The 17,465-nt window shown below is 41.8% G+C and overlaps 2 protein-coding genes and 1 non-coding gene across 4 annotated transcripts; 1 reads left to right on the top strand and 2 right to left on the bottom strand.

The window, feature by feature from the left end:
* Positions 1,307–1,388, bottom strand: TRNAS-UGA. The gene has a single exon. It is a non-coding gene; the product is annotated as a tRNA-Ser (tRNA).
* Positions 7,999–13,612, top strand: LOC8071399 (putative disease resistance RPP13-like protein 3). 2 transcript variants are annotated; one of them, XM_021446658.1, is made up of 5 exons: positions 7,999–9,150; positions 10,181–12,158; positions 12,309–12,522; positions 12,649–12,767; positions 13,192–13,612. In XM_021446658.1, exons 1-3 carry the CDS (start codon positions 8,348–8,350, stop codon positions 12,315–12,317), a joined length of 2,790 nt encoding a protein of 929 aa, XP_021302333.1. In that variant the 5' UTR covers positions 7,999–8,347; the 3' UTR covers positions 12,318–12,522; positions 12,649–12,767; positions 13,192–13,612. The 2 variants fall into 2 exon arrangements, with proteins under 2 accessions (XP_021302333.1, XP_021302332.1); XM_021446657.1 differs by having other exon boundaries at positions 13,185–13,612.
* On the bottom strand, positions 13,672–15,383 carry LOC8071398 (transmembrane protein 45A). Its single transcript, XM_002441659.2, has 2 exons — positions 14,802–15,383; positions 13,672–14,468 (listed from the first exon to the last, which is right to left on the bottom strand). Exons 1-2 carry the CDS (start codon positions 15,146–15,148, stop codon positions 13,928–13,930), a joined length of 888 nt encoding a protein of 295 aa, XP_002441704.1. The 5' UTR covers positions 15,149–15,383; the 3' UTR covers positions 13,672–13,927.

Below are 17,465 nucleotides of genomic sequence, written 5' to 3'. Positions count from 1 at the left end.
AAAAACCAAAAATATTTCAAGATTTTCTGTCGCATCGAACTTTACGGTACATACATGGAGCATTAAATATACATAAAAACAAAAAGTAATTGCACAGTTTACCTGTATAACACGAGATGAATCTTTTAAGTCTAATTACTCCATAATTGAACAATGTTTGTCAAATAAAAACGAAAGTACTACAATATTAAAATCCAAAAACTTTTCGGATCTAAACAAGACCTTAAGTTCAACTCTCTCTTAAAATGTCTTCTCCGATCAAATAAATCCCCCTTGCCTCCCTTTGATCGATTTGGGTATAGAGAAGAGGCAAGATCTAGAGGAGAGACGCCACGTGTGCTCATCATGAGGGCTTTCTCAACTCAGGGCACGTCTAATATAGATGGTCATGAGTATTAGCCTCGTCCAAAAGTACTGAGCCACGTAGCCCGAGACAACTAAGATCTTTTATATTCTTATTAACGTTGGTTCTAATTTATAATGTCACATGTCACATTAGCTGCTGACAAGTGCAGGTTGCTTTTCCATCCTCGATTGAAACGCGGTTCTAGGAGGGTGATGTCATAGTAGGTGCCTTCTCGCCATAATGCTTCAACCAATGCCTTCACCTTCAGCAAAGGAGAACGACGTAACTTCTGCAGGCATACTTGACATCCAATGAAGCTATTAAACCCTATGACCTAGAGTGCTAGATCGGATGTGGCATATGGGGCAGCACGCCACCATGATGCATTGGACATCCTCTGTTACATGTTTTTTTAATTTCCTCATGTGTCTTGTTGTGACGTGTACATAGTATATATTCTTGTTTCTTCTCAGTTATCTATCTTTTTTTCATATGTTATGATATGTCCCATGGTATATTTTTGGTTTAGGAACTATTCTTGTTAGGAGTATTTTCTATCATATATAAATGATTTGATAATTTAATAATAAAAGTATTTTATATGTAACAACAAAAACATCATGTGGTGTAGTGATAGGAGAATAACATTCTTAAACCATAGGGCTTATGTTCAATATCACATTATTTTTGCTCATATTATATTTTTTTTCCTAAACCATATAAGAAGAGCAAGCGGCAGGAAGCAAGTCTACCCTTAACAATATAATTGAGTATCCTCTATTCCAAATTATTGCCTATATATACATAATAAGCTCTCTCTCTCTCTCTCTCCCTCCTTTCCTCTTATAGCTGGCCCACGAACCCGTCCATATCTTCCTCGGCCCAGTGCGCCAATTGGCCTACTCCATGCCGCATGCGCGAGCTGGAGACGCACAAAAACAAAAACAAAAACAAAAAAAACGTCTACAGCAGGGTTCGAACCTGCGCGGGCGAAGCCCAACAGATTTCAAGTCTGTCTCCTTAACCACTCGGACATATCGACGCTTCTGAAAGGTTGATGGATGATTTTCTAGATAATATATTAACGAGCGAGCTTAGTCCATCTCTAGCTCGTTTTATGACATCGCGTCAAGAAACCCTTTAGCCGTCCTGTGAATAGTGGCCACATGAAACTCAAATTTCTAGTATTGCTAGCATGGAAAAACTTCTAGGCTTCAAGAAGAGTGTCAAGGAACCAAGAAGGGATGAGGCTTGCAAATAGAATGGATGAGTGGTTAAGACACATGGATGCTCAAGTTCAAGTGATGAGTCAATAATCAAAGACTTCACCACTCGCTCCCCTAGCCATGCCAAATCACCAAGTCATCACCAATATGCCTACTGGCTATGGGTAAGAAAAAAGCAATATAAGTAACGACTTCTCAATGATGAAGAGTACTACTTGACTTGCTCCGTGAACAAGAGCAGTTTTTAATAAAGAAATAAACTAAAGACATTATGCCCTTAAAGTAATTTAAGAACTCAAAATGATACCTTTGTCTCTTGTTATATGTCATATCACATTATGCCCTTAAAGTAATTTAAGAACTCAATGATACCTTTGTCTCTCGTTATATGTCATATCTTACACAAAAAACGGTAGGGTGAGCCTTAAGATAACTTAGAAATGTATGGTAATTAAATCGTATTCAACTCCAAGTAAGAAACCTTTCTTCCAAGTTTGAGCAATGGATCATATTCTCTAGTTGCTCTAGTGTCCACAATAAAAGTTGGACCGACAAGAACCCATCAACAAATCTATGATACAGTATCCTAGGGGCTGCGGACACAACAACTGCTTGTAGTTAATGGCAATTAGTATTTTGGTTAAGAGATGAGGATATAATGAGAGGGGGAGAAATGAGGAATCAAAGGGCTGGGTGCCAACAGAGAAGCTGAGGCTCCTCTATTTATGTCATGTACTCAATTTAGAGAGGATAAGCAATGAACAACAAGCAATCCTATTGCTTCCAAATGTTCTAGTCTCCCTCCACGCCAACTTTGCCTAGCCTTCTTCTTGGCAATGATTATCCTCCCTATTCCTCATATGAACTAAGGTTCATAACATCTGGTATATTAGCTCGCTTTGGTTTCGATCCATTTCCATGGCTTTTGCTGCCGATGATGCCTTAAGCGCCCTTGCTGAGGGGATCCATCATGCAGCCACAGTGTTGCATATCACATAATGGCATTGCTCGAGGTGAAGGCGACATGTGAATGTCAGGTGACAACACACCTACAAGCAGTAGCACATGCAATGCCTGTGGGTGCAGTCTCTCTGTGCGGTACACGTCTAAGTGTTATCTCGCGGGCCATCACATGGCCATCATCGGAGGGGCAGGCAGCAGTGCACCTACAAGCAACAAGGTGAAGTTTCCTTATCCGGCGGATGATGCGGAATATGTGTATGTTGCTCAACCTGCTGCTGCAATAAATTGAAGTCTGCATGTTCAACCACTCAAGCTCGCCTATACGTCCTGCAGCTCCAACCAAAGTAGAGATCTAGATATGTGGTCTCCTGGTGTGGCGAACGACTAGCACAACCTAGCAGCTCACGGCGGTGCCCGTCTCATTTGTTCTGGCACCCACCTCGGTGCTGGATAGGTCTAGTGTACCAGTGCACTGTTATATCCTTCACTCTTCATTCCACATAAAGGTAGCGGTTGGGCTCCTTCCATGGGATCTAGAGGACATAGTTGCAGTTTAAATTTATTTTCTATTTTAGTTTTAAATAACAAAAGTAAGCCGAGATATAAAAAGCAGCAACCGGTGGGCAAGTTGCTCTGAAGGGGATGTCATGTGGGGCAGCCAGGGACTAGCTGCATGCCACTAGGAACTAAGTAGAGGGGGCACATTCACAGGTTGGGACTTAGGAGAGTAATGGCTAGGGGCTCGAGACAAAGCCAATACAGTATCCTAGGGGCTGCCGACACAGCAGCCGTGTGCAGTTAACGACAATTAGGCCTTGTTTAGATCCAAAAAGTTTTTAAATTTTGACACTATAACATTTTTATTTTTATTTGACAAACATTGTCCAATCATGAAGTAACTAGGCTTAAAAGATTCGTCTCGCGATTTACAGACAAACTATGTAATTAGTTTTGGTTTTCATCTTAATGCTCCATGCATATGTCATAAGGTTCGATGTGACGGGGAATCTTAAAAAGTTTTTAGTTTTTGAGGTGAACTAAATAAGGCCTTAGTATACTAGTTAAGAAATGAGAGGGGGAGAAACGATAAATTAAAGGTCCAGTGTACTAGTGCACTAATAGAATCTTACATTGTGAGTCAATAACACCACCTGTAGTTAATGGCAATTTATATTTTGTATCATAAGTTCTATATTTTGTATCATAAGTTCTACTCTCTCCATCTATAAAAGAATCAATTCTAAGAATCCGTGTTAGTCAAACATTTTTAAGTTTAATTAACTTTATAGAAAAGAGTAGCAACATCTATGACATAAAATGCGCATCATATGAAAGTATATTCTATGATGAATTTAATAATACTAATTTGATACCATAAATCTTAGCATTTTTTCTAGAAATTTGGTTAAAGTTTAAAAGTTTGACTTAGGACAACTCTAGAAATTGATTCTTTCGTGGACGGAGGGAGTAATACGTTCATCAGTTAGATCTAGAAATAAGATTTTTATATCTAAAATTTTCCATGTACTCTATTTTATAAAATTTAGAAGTAAATAAATATATATTTCACTTACTACCTCCGAAGAGTAATAGCTGATTGTAACCAACTGATCTAATTAAATGAACGGCTTACAGGTACTCCTTCTATCCAAAAATAAATAATGTTTTGATTTGTCCTAAGTCAAACAATTTAAAGTTTGAGCAGATTTATAGGAAAAACATTAATATTTAGGATACCAGATAGGTATATGAAAATATATTTTATGATAAATTTAATAATACTTATTTTGCATTGTAAACATTAATACTTTTGTATAAGTTTGGTCAAACTTAAAATGGTTTGACTTCGGACAAACCTAAAATATCATATATATTTTAGGACGGAGGGAGTATTTAGGAGTATCATAGCAAACCTCATTTTAGAAAATTAGGACAAATTTTAGGGTAATGCAAATGACGTATGTAACCCTCTGTTAACTATAGAGAGATTTTGTGCTTACCACATTATGAACTTTTTACAGACATTAACAACAGGTACACATGTGGTTTTACAATAAATTGGAATAAATTTAGAATGCTTCAGTTACTTATAATCCAGGACGAGGGAGTAGTATAGTATTCACATTCAAGTGCTCTTTAAAAAAATCTTGCTATTTTCCACCAGTCCGAACCACGCATAAATCTGCACCAAACCCAGGAGAGAGAAGCTCAATGATTTGTTATAGCATCAAGTAAAGTATTTTCCTGTACAAATATAATATACAACAAGATCAAGAAGCATCATATGCTGATATCCACTTTTCTTTTAAAATTTAGACCAAAGATGACCATTATTAGTTGGTCCAGCTTTACTCAAAGCCAGCTCCAGTTCCCACCGATCAGTCCACTTAGGGCACTCCCAATACAAGACTCTATCACAGAGTCCAAGACAATTAATTACATATTATTTATGGTATTTTGCTAATGTGGCACCGTATTTATTGAAGAAAGATGTAGAAAAAATAAGACTTCAAGTCTTATTTAGACTCCAAGTCCACATTGTTCGAGGTAATAAATAACTTTAGACTCTATGATAGAGTCTGCATTGTGAGTGCCCTTAGTCTCGGTCCTTCTCCTTGGTTAGAATATAGATATGCTGATGTCCACTTGTAAACTTTACATCTAATAAACCAAATAAAAGCAACTTTATGTGTCTAGTTTTTCTTTATCAAAAAAAGATGTTTTTCTAATAAATTAAAAATACGTGTCCTATTTCTTCCTTGAAGATCAGCACGTAATGCTCTCCACCTAACCCAAGGGCTTAATGATATGTTAAAATAATATCTAGTTGATTTGGGAGAGTCATATATATTCCCTACAAATCCTGTCCATGATCCGCGATAAACACACTGGTACACGGGGCAACACCCTAACATATATTTTCTCTTTGCACGAGACGCTTTCACCTTTGGATGAGACGCTTTCGCGATTATAGGCCAAATTTTACAATATTTTGTATATATACTAGGTTTATAGGCCAAATTTTACAATAGGAACAAAAATACAATACCATGATAATTCAAGTTTAAGCGTGTGTTGTATCATTATTAAAATACGTTTTTTTGAGCATAATGGTTAAAGTATTATATTTAATTTTTAGCCAACCATTAGTGTTATATATATATATATATATATATATATATATATATATATATATATATATAGAACTACTAGTCTACAGCTGGCTGGCTACAGAATATCATATTCTGTAGCCAGACCAGAACTCGTGAGCCCGAGAGCCAACCCGCTCAACATGGACACCGCCGGTGCATTTATCCACCCCAGGTCACAGGCTAGTCTTTTGATGGTGGTCCCCTTTGGACTAATGCATGCATGCAAATTTAATCACCGTGATTTGTTCCATTCCTTCCACTGGCCACAAAAACACCTGCGAGTGGCGAGCATCTGCGTTTGACACTGCGGTGTCGTCCCTTGCTCGCCCCTGCATGATGGAGCCTAGATGGAGTGCCCATGGAAGCTCGATGCTTTGAGCAGATCAGCATCGGCGACGGTATGTGCTGGGTCTGGGATTTTTCGGCTCTTTTTTTGTCACTCGAGGATTTGGCATCTGGACGCCGTCTTGGTTTCATCTGCCCATGCAGCGGCGCAGGTCACCCAACCATCTGCATACAAGCTACTAGAATATTTCTTATTCTCATTTTTCTTGTGATCGATCTTTGCAGTTGCAGATGTGCGTAGTGGATCCTCGATGGCTCTCTCTTGGTGGATCTTATTGCACAGATGACACCCACCGCTGTGACGATGCCCGCACGAACAACACCCCAGCAGCCAGTCTCGCTCGGATGGCAGCTCCTGATGGCGGAACGGCTTCCCTCGCTCGCATGATGGCCCCAGCGCTGGCGAGGCTCACCCCGCGCCAACGACGCCCCCGTGGCGGTGGCCTAGCAACGCGGTGTCGCCTTCCTCCCTCACGATGGCGTGGTGGCAGGCCTCTTCCATGACGCAGCGTGCCTTATTTTATTTTTGTTAGATTTATTTGTACAAATACATATGAACTTGTTTGTTTTCATTCTAAAGTTCATGTGTGATGCATTATCGATGAACAACGTCATATTAGTATTTGATTTTGTTATACTTTTCTTCTGGTTACTGTTGGAAAGCACCGAAATTGTGTAAGTTGCCGTAACTCCCCCTTCTAATTATAGTAAGTCTACGGTAATTATAATCTCAAACTTCTCCTAACCAGTTTAAAATACACCTTAACAATATAGTAACTCATTCAGGGTTTTACTCTACCGTAATTCCCCACCAAATTATAGTAACATCATAATACACAATTATAGTAACTCTACGTAATTATAATTTCAAACCACTTAATTTCTTGTAACTATTATAAAAATCATCTTAACACTATAGTAACTTGTTCAGAGTTTACTCTACCGTAACTCCCCTTCTAATTATAGTAACATCATGTTACAATTTAGATTATAGTAATTCTACCATATTAATCTCAAACCAATTAAATTCTCGTAACTATTTTAAAATTCATCTTAGCACTATAGTAACTCGTTCAAGGTGTCTCTCAAAAGGAATCATGGTAAACATGTATTGCAGTATAGAATCATGGTAGATTAGTTCAAATATTCTCGTAACAACCACTTAAAGTAGTCTGCAAGATTGTCGAGACAGTATAGATTGTCCGCAAGATTGTAATTCTCTTATTAAATTACGATAATTTGGAGGAAGAATTATGATAATGCAAAGGGTGCATCCTGGAAACATGCATGCGTTGACGTCAATGAAAAATGTCTCAGCTGCAGGATAATGATTACGGTAATTAGCACATAATAATGACGCGCATGCAGGCATGCAGCAGCAATTACGCACGCTTGTTGCCGGTCAGTTCCAACGCGTTGCTGGGTGCGTGCAGAGTATACTATATATATATATATATATATATATATATATATATATATATATATATATATATATATATATAGACACACCCCCATGCATTGTAACAGAATTTACATCTTGCATTATTTGTTCTAATGCGTTTTGCAATTAGATCTACTATATTTGGACTTGTGCTAATCTATAACTCGTTAAATATGGTCATGAGTTTGGTCACGGACAGACAATAAAAACTAATTAGGACTTTAATCCCTAATCTCTAATTCATCACTTACTACTATTCTCTACTCTTTTAGTAAAGACTTTTATGCTCCAAAGAGTGGCGACACACGGACATGGAAAGAGCACGGTGGATTAAAAATAGGAGAATTTTTTTACTCTTTAACATTAATATATAGATATATATAAAAATAATAATGGCAGTGGCATAAAAATGAGTACGCACACTACGAATATTCTCATAATGAACTATTATATAGAGTAATTATTTTTTATTAGATGGGACCTACCACCATCTTTTCCTCCGTCCTCGTCCACAGCTCGTCCACCATAGCTTCTTCCTTTCCCAACTCGAGACAGGCACTAGCAGCTCTCTCTACTCAACTCAAGCACTGCCTGCAGTGTCTTCTGGCTCTTCTAGTATAGTATAGAGAAGAAAATCAGCAGCAGCCAGCAGCAGGTCGACCTCACGTAGTTCGCCGGCCGGCCGCCTCCTTTCTTTGCTTCTTCTTCTCCATCCAGACTCTGATCAGAGCAAACCAACCACACACTCCTAGTCTTCTTGTCGTCCCTGCGAAAATCAACTTCACACCAGCACCCACACCAGCTTAGGCTGCTTCGGCATCACCACTGCAAACACACACTCCTGTAGCCTTTGCTGCTTGCACAAAGAGGATCCATGGAGGTCGTGCTGGGGGCACTTCCTAGCCTCATCCCCAAGCTTGGCGAGCTGCTTGCTGACGAGTACAACCTGCAAAAGGAGGTGAAAGGAGGGATTAGGTTCCTCCATGATGAGCTCGAGAGCATGATGGGTGCTCTTGAGCATATCTCCAAGGTTCCAGCTGACCAGCTTCCAAGTGGAGATAAGATTTGGGCCAGGAATGTAAGAGAGTTGTCCTATGACATAGAGGACAACATCGACACATTCATGGTGCAAGTCAAAGGCCATCAGCTAGCCAAAAAGCATGGCAAGTTCATTGACAAGATGCTTGGTTTCTTGATGCTGCCCAAGATTCGCCGCAAGATTGCTATTGATATCAGAGACATCAAGAGTCGTGTTGTAGAGGTGCATGACCGGCGCTGCAGGTACGAGGTTAACTACAGTGTTGATAAACCTGTCAAAGTTGATCCCCTTGCATTGGTTGCAATGGTTCGTTATAAGAATCCAACAGAGCTAGTTGGCATTGAGGAGTCAAGGGATAAGGTAATCAAGATTATGATAGAAGACAATGAAGCGACCAAGGAGCAAAAGAAGATAGTTTCAATTGTGGGATTTGGAGGTTTAGGAAAGACAACTCTTGCTAATGCTGTGTATGAAAAGCTTAAAGCACAGTTCGATTGCTCAGCTTTTGTATCGGTGTCTCAAACTCCTGATATATATCGATTATTCAGGGGCATGTTTAGTCAACTATCCAACAAGGATAGTACTGCAAGTATTGATGTTATTATTGATGAGCTTAGAGGATTCCTTCAGGAGAAGAGGTATGGATACATCAAAAATTAGTCATTAGTTTATTTCTTGGAATTTTTGTTTAGAAAGTTTGACAAAATTGAGTTTTAGGGTTTTAGGGTTTTAGTCAACTATCCAACAAGGATAGTACTGCAAGTATATCCGGCTCACTTTAGTGCCACTCAAGTTTATCTCTTTTCTTTTATATGTTATACCATCTCTTTAAGTGGCTTTTGCTTCCAAGTGAGAACCCAATTTTGCCTCTAGTCTTCAGTTTGGTACTCTAGGAGCTCTTTTTGTGTGTCCATGTAATGATCATGGACAATCGGAGATCCTTCTGGACATGCAGACAACAGAGACTTTTGTGTGAAGCCGATGCAGCATTGTTCAAGACTAATTCATTGATTCAGTGTAACCAAAACCCAAAGCTTTGTTTTGTTGGGGCTTGGATAGCTAAGGGGAGAAACACTTTGAAAGCTGTAGATGCACCTGCAATATGTAGTGCTCAGGGGGAACAAAACAGTTGTCCACTATCCCAAAATCTCTCTACTTTCATATGCATATATAGGTTTACTATATCCATAGTTCCATACAACACATGCACATAGCTTCAGAATTTGTATAGAAAGAAAATAGGATTGCAGAATTTCAGAAAGAAGAATTTAAGGATTAGCCCTAAGATATGTTAAATTCTTTTGGAACTAACATATAGTAACTTTTAAGTGGAATTGATCCTCAAGTAAGTGCTCACACATGTTATTGAATGGAGAAGAAAAGAAAACACAAGAATGGAAAAGCTGCATTATTGAGCTATTTACTATTTGCTAGCATGTCGAGAGCACCTATTTCTTTGCATTGCTTACATACGTGTAGAAGAAGGCTTGCAATGAACAATGTGGTGGACGGTAGGCAGGGGCCACCTTGATGCTTTTTACCTTCTTTTCCTCTTTTAACCCAGGCGGCATAACATGCACAACACATATAAGAAAGATTAGAGTTTTCTTTATCAATTTGCTTAGTGACATACATGACATATCGCCTTCTGGTGTTCCATATGTGCAGGTACTTAGTTATTATTGATGACATATGGGAAATCTCAAACTGGGACATGATAAGATGTGCTCTGCCCGACAACAGTGTTGAATATAGGATCATCACAACTACTCGTATTTTTAAGGTTGCTGAAGAAATTGGCGGTCCTTACAAGTTGAAGCCCCTTTCTCTGGAGAACTCTAGGATATTAATGTATGCTAGAATATTTGGCAAAGAAGACAAAGACAAATGCCCTGATGAACAGCTAGAAGAAGTATCAAATAGAATACTAAAGAAATGTGATGGTGTTCCGTTAGCTATTATCACAATCGCTAGTTTGTTGGTTAGCAAAGGAAGAAACAAATTGGATTGGTATGATGTGTGCAACTCTATTGGCACTGGACTACAGAAGGACAATACCATAGAGAACATGAGAAAGGTTTTGTCACTCAGCTATTATGATATGCCAGCACATCTAAGGAGTTGCTTGTTATATTTAAGTATGTTTCCAGAAGATTATAATATTAGAAAAGATCGTTTGATATGGTTGTGGATAGCTGAAGGTTTTATCCAACCTAAAAACGAAGAGAAGGGCTTATTTGGACAAGGGGAGAATTACTTCAATGAGCTCATAAATAGAAGCATGATCCAACCTATGTATGACACATGTAGAAGCAAGGTAGTAGCTTGCCGTGTGCATGATATGGTGCTTGATCTGATCTATTCTATATCAAGTGAAGAGAACTTTGTTACTATACAGAACAACATGGATGAGTCATCATTTGCGTCAAAAAAGGTTCGAAGGATATCCCTTCAAAACTACAAGGCTATTCATGGTAAACCTAAGGCTACATCGAGCAAAGAGCATCATGTGAGGTCAATTTTTGTCTTTCGATCTGCTAGTGACTACATACCAACAGCACTTCAGAACTTCAGCATTCTGCGTGTACTGCTTTTAGAAGGATGTCATCTTTCACAAGGCTATAGCCTCAAGTCTCTTGGTAATTTAATTCATTTGAGGTACCTAGGTCTAAGAGATACAAACATTGATCAGCTCCCCGAAGAAATAGGAAACCTACAGTTTCTACAAATGTTAGATGTACACGCCAGTAGGAGAATTCCAAGTTTACCGTCAAGTATTGTTTGGCTAACACAATTGATGTGCCTACACATCAACAAATCGACAAGAGTGCCAGAAGGGATACGGAGCTTGATAGCCCTTGAAGAGCTTTCAGGTCTGTGCATCAGCATTAAAGGGAAGATGCTAGAAGAGCTGGCCCATCTAACAGAGCTGAAGGTGTTGGATCTTGAGATCATGACTGAAGATTTCAGCGACCTCCTCTTGCTGCTTGAATCCGACTCGGAGAGTGACGACGGCATAGAAAAATCCGTGGTGGAGTGCCTAAACAAGTTCCAGAAAATCCAAAATCTAAAAATCAGCATCAAAAATAGGGAAAGCAACTTGGATGGCTGGGTCATCAACGCCCCTGAAAATCTCAGTACATTGAAACTAAAGGACTATTGCTGGTTTGCTATGCTGCCAGCTTGGTTGAAGGTGAATCCCTCCCTCCTTGTGAGCCTCTCTGTCCTCGAGATCCGAGTCAGGGGGTTGCAGCAAGAGGATCTCGAAATCCTAGGGAGGTTGCCTGCTCTCCACTATCTAAAGCTGTGTGTGGACCACAAGCATCAAGGGATCATCCATGGGAGATTCGTCGTAGGTGCTTGCTCGTTCCCATGCCTCGTACGCTGCAGGTTGTGGGGATTCGGAGGTCCTGTGGTGTTTGAGCAAGGAGCCATGCCAAGGCTCGTGAATCTTCGGTTTGAATTCCCAGTGAAGTGGACGAGAGAAATCATCGGCAGTTTTGACTTGGGCTTGGGGAACCTGCCGTCGCTGCAGGAACTCAGCATTATCTTCCCATCTGGAGGCGCCCGCGAGCAGGATCTGGAGGAAGCGAAGGCTGCGATGAGGCACGCGATTAAAATTCATCCCAATCATCCCACCATTTGGGTAAACAACTCCGAGAAACCACTTGTTTGGAGTTCTATAATAGCCAATTGCTTACTTCTGATGTAGATGAGGCTTATGCTCTGCTTATAACTTCTCCCTTATCTCCTTTTCCCCTTTCTTCAAACCTAAATATCCTTTGTTTCTTCTCAGTTTTGGTGATGAACCATATACCAAGGCTCGCAGATCTTTGCTATGCTCAAGATGAGAGTAATCATCGGTGGTTTCGACATGGGCTTGAGGAACAGACAGGTACCTGCTGTCACTGTTCGGTTCTGATCAGGAGGTGCCCAGCACCGAGGAGAGGTGGAGGAAGCAAAGCCTGTGATCAGGAAAAGTGATGAATCATGGACTGATGAAGATGAAGGTGCACCTGTTCTCCTTTCCCCCTTTCCTCTGAAGTAAATTTCCCATGTTTCTTCTCTAGCTGTTCTTGCTTCTTTCCTTTTTCCCCTTTTGTCTGACATTTTTTCCCACCTTGTTTACTTCTCAGGAATTGGAAGTCTGATGGACTAGATCAGACACAGTATTTCAAGCCACTGTCGTGTTGATTGCCAAATCACAGGAATTAAAATGCTCACCCGTGGACTAGCTCAATCTTGCATTGCACAGGTAATACTTGCAATTTGTAAAGGATCATACCTTTATTATTCTACCAGTATATCTTCTCAATAGCGATGTTCATGTTTATATTGTGTGGTTTGGCCAAGGAAATCTAATTTTCCTATTGCTACTCTAGTAAACTATGCTAATGTCTAATATAGGTCAATATCCAAAAAGTACTAATCTCATCTTCTGTAGAGAAGACTCTGTTCTTGCTCTGTTTTTAGGAGAACTGGAAAGGCAAAATGACACTACAGATTATATATATAAACAAAAAAAAAGTCTGCATAACTTTTTGTATGACACTAAAAAAAAGGGGGAAAGGAGAACAGGTGCACCTTCATGCAGTTCAAGAATTTGTATGACACTAATAATGCACTGCATGAAGCGTCAGTTAATTTGTATTTAATTTTGGGCATCATGAAGGAAGCAGCCAAGCAATTCAGCCAAGGGACATAGTGCTAGGATGGCTAACCTCTCTCCGTCAGAGCATCTAGAGGTGGCAGGCAGAGAGGGACGTCGAGCAGCTAACTGGTAACGGCGTTGCGTTGCAAGTTCAAATGTTGAGAACTCAAAGAGAGCAAATTTGGCAACTCAATAACCTGGAAGACACAGTACTTCGGAAAAATGCTGGAACATAAATTACTTCCAAAACATGTCATTTTCAGTTGTCAAGACACTGTAATCTTTAGATTTCAGTTTGTGTACACTAGTGTATCCAGTTGTGTTTGCAGGCTTTCTTGAGCTAGCACTTATACTATCATTAGTACATATCTGCTGATACGATTGGAGAGCTAGCATGTATGATGTATCATGTACACATGAAAAGAGCTCTACTAGCTGTGTGGATGAAACATCTGATTGTGAATGGCAAAAACATTTCTGATCCATCTATTGTTCAATGAAGACAAGCTAGAACATCAGGAGACATGGTCTCAAATTCCATCTTGAAACGCTTCTATTTCTTTACATCTTTTGCCCGAATTTGATCTCCAGACTATATGATTGGTATTTTGCCTGCAAACTTTTGATCCAGCTAGTATTCTCCATTTGAAAATTTCTCACAATTGATCCAGCACTAACAACAACATATCACACCATGTTTTGCACTTGCTACTGAGTAGTAAGGCAAGAACAGAGTTGAAGATATATGTACTCATCAGGCGCCACTAGACCACGCACTCCTCAGCACAGGCGCCGCCGATGCCGACGCCACGGCACTCCAGGGCGGCGACGTGTTCCCCATGCATCGTCACCAATTCCGGGTGCCCGTACCTCGCCGCTGCAACGGCATAGCAACCAAGCACGTAGACGAAGGCGAGGAACACGGCCCCAAACAGCTGGAAATTGGCCAGCTGCTCGGCGCGCTCCTCCGCGGCACGGCTGCTGCAGTCGATCTGGTCGCCTTTGGCGTTGCGGTCGCACCCGTCCGGGAGCATGGGCCCGTACAGCGTGAGCGCCGTCTGGTAGAACCACAACCCCTGCAGCGCGATGAGCGTGCCGGCGGCGACGTCGACGGGGAAGCTCGCCGGCAGGAGCGCGCCGAGGACGCTGGTGAGGATGCAGAGGCCGATGAGGATGACGAGGAGGTGGTGGTAGTAGCCTTCCAAGCCCATGTGGGTGCCGGAGTGGTAGGAGAAGAGCAGGAATTCAGATGTGAACGCCGTCGCCGCCACCAGGCACAGCTCGCCGTCGGTCAGAGGCAGGTACCTGCGGTGACCGCCGTTGCAGTGAGCTTATGACAATTGAGTAAAATTCTATCTGGAACTGGCTGATAATAATATTACTGAAAATGACAACGAACAAAATGTGTCCGAGATGATGGTCAGAGCTCAGCTTAAACCGGGTGTTATCTGAAGGCAAAATGTGACCTTTAACACAAGATTACTATGCAATGAAATCAAGCATTTACCAAATTTATGTCTCAAGTACGACTTTGGGTGCTACGAATTTCACGCAAATTCTACCAATTTTGAGCTACACCAACGCAAGAACAGAGTTGACAGATCCACGGAGCACGGAGAACGACGGAACCACACACACCTGGTGCACTTCTGGGAGAGGAGGGCGAGCGCACCGAAGAGGAAGAACATGAGGAGCATGCCAGCGTGCTCGAGGTAGATGAGGCTGGACTCCGGGGCGACGCCTCCGCCGCGGCCGGCGAGGACGCCGCCGCCTAGCTCCAGGCACATGTCGAGGAACGCGCCGCCGGCTACCACGTAGAGCTCCAGGAGGCGGGGCGCTCTGGTGGGGAGCTCGAGGGGGCACCACGCCCGGACGCGGAAGGAAGGTGGGTCGGCGGCGAAGCGCGCCACCGCGGACCATACTCGCCACAGGCCTACCGCTAGGAACAGCGTCCCCGGCAGCACGTGGCCGTTGAAGGACCCCATTTGGTCTCGGCTCCCGGCGGTGGCGAGATGGTCTCAGGTCGCCGGCTGGGGCACGGCAATGTCGGACCGCGCGGGGTCGGTGGATCAGAGGCAATGTGCGCCGGCAGGCAGACTCCGATCCTGCTGCCCCTGGGAAGAGAAGAGGTTGGGGGAGAGATGGGTGGCCAGATCTCGGCGAGGATCCGAGACTGGGAAAAGAAAAAGCAAAAAGCTTTCGTCGTTAGGTGCCATGCCGGGCGCGGGGGGGGGGGGGGGGTGGGGGGTGTCTAAGATTAGAGACAGAGACAGGCCACCATAGTCTACGCCAGTCGAGTAGCGTCGTCCTCTTGACACCTGCGCTGCAGATCTTGGTCTGCTCAGAGATCCGGCGAGCCATGTCGGAGTTCCAACATGCCAGTCCCAACCGGATTTGTGTGGAGATGATTTGTTTGGTCAACCCCGTGATGTCATCTTTGGATCGGCCCTTAAAAAAAAACTACATACTAGGGACGTGTTTTTTCATAAAAAAAAATCACTACTAGATCAGGCACCTTAGAAAACTGGTGGTTGCAAGAATTTAGTGAAATATATTTAGAAAATCCTTAAAGTTTTAAGGTTTTCGTCGTGTTTAAATAAATTTGACTCCAAACGTTACAACAATAATAACCAGTACCTTCATTGGTTGTTCCCACATAATAAAAAGTACTATACATTTTTTTTTCAAAATAAAGTCTATATAACCTCTAAGATGGTTTAGCTACTACGACATTTAGGCCCGCTGATCAAAGATGACACGGCATTTGTCAATCCTACTAGATGGCATCTGATGCCACTATATAGAGCGTGACAACCTCTGGCCTCCATGCTCCATTGCCCGACTAAGCTATGAGCCGGCATGATCTCCTTCCTCCACTCTTGGCCATCACCCCAGTTGCAGTGGTAGGTAGAGATGAAAATAGATAGAAGCATGTGAGTGTTGAAGGACACCATTTGTCTTGATGGTGCCGAGCTCTGGTCTACTCGAGTCGCCAGAGCATGCATGGCAAATGTTGTGCTGCTTGAGGTTAGCATCGGTCAGTCGATCAATGAATCAACCAGAGCCAGTGTATTATGCTGTCAAGTCGGCCTTCGGCCCCCATCGCTTGGAGAAGATAAGAGGTTGCGGTCTCGAGATGGATCCTAGATGAGATCTCAGCGAGGAACCGAGAGAGTATTGTTTGTTGGGTTTTCTGTGACACGAAACCAAAAATTTCGATGAACATTGTAATCTTGTTACAGTCATAGTGAAATTTGATTATTATTATTATCATGGTGGGGGAAAAAAGAAAGTAAAGCTTTCGTTAGATACCCTACACGAGGGTCCCTATCGGGGCTCCTAGGAGTGTGACAGGACACCAGAATCCATAGTGAGTAGCTTCTTCCTCCTTTAGAGTTGAGGCAACCTCAAAGCTTTCACCTTTCAGCCATCCATGATGTTCTGTCGCAACTACAATTACCACCGACATCTAGGTTCAAGTATTGATGAGGATCCATACCTTATCAAAATTTTTGTGAAGTAGTTACAATTTTCCTTACCAAAACTATCATCAACCTTGATTCTCTCCATGGAGTCACCGTTAAAACAACAGATTCTAGGGTTCAAGGATGGAGCGAGTAGGCAAGGTGAGGAACATGGAGTTGTAAGGAAATGGACTCCATGGGCCATTTAGTTTGGATTTTGGTGTTTGATGATCAACAAGACCAAGTTGGAGTAATAGGTTTACAAGTGTCTTCGAGGATGCAAGGCCTACTTGAACTGAGTTGGAACATTAAGAAGCAAAGAAGAGGAGCCTGAACGGAGAACATCGCATGGAGAAAGTAGGAGATAGGCTCTTTGCCTGTCTCACGGCTGGACCGGTTCCTTTGGCGGTCTCCTTTGGCGGTCGAGCCATGAGCATCAGACCAAGCCAAGTAGTGTCGTTAGACCAAGCGGTTGAAGTTCGTGGGTCTCATACCCACTGACGGAGGGGTAAGAGAATATTGTGGAAAGTGAAAAAAGACAAATGAAATAATCCCTCATGTCATTATATTAGATATAGATACGGATATAGACTAGCGAATATATTTTGTGTGTTCCAAATACAAAGCATAACTTGTTGCACGGTCACCCGAATGATTTGTTGTAATTAGTATGATCATTATTTGTTTTAATATGTTTGTAATCGAACTCCACATGTTGTTAATTGATGCAGTAGAATCGAACTTCATAGTATCAATAGGCATGCGTTGTCCTAACTTATATGAATATGGCTCTCAAAATAAACTTATATGAGTATGGAGTATGGACTATGATCGAGTC

This window comes from Sorghum bicolor, chromosome 8 (assembly GCF_000003195.3).
Source record: "Sorghum bicolor cultivar BTx623 chromosome 8, Sorghum_bicolor_NCBIv3, whole genome shotgun sequence".
NCBI classification, from domain to species: Eukaryota; Viridiplantae; Streptophyta; class Magnoliopsida; order Poales; family Poaceae; genus Sorghum; species Sorghum bicolor.
This window is presented reverse-complemented; position numbering and strand designations above follow the sequence as displayed.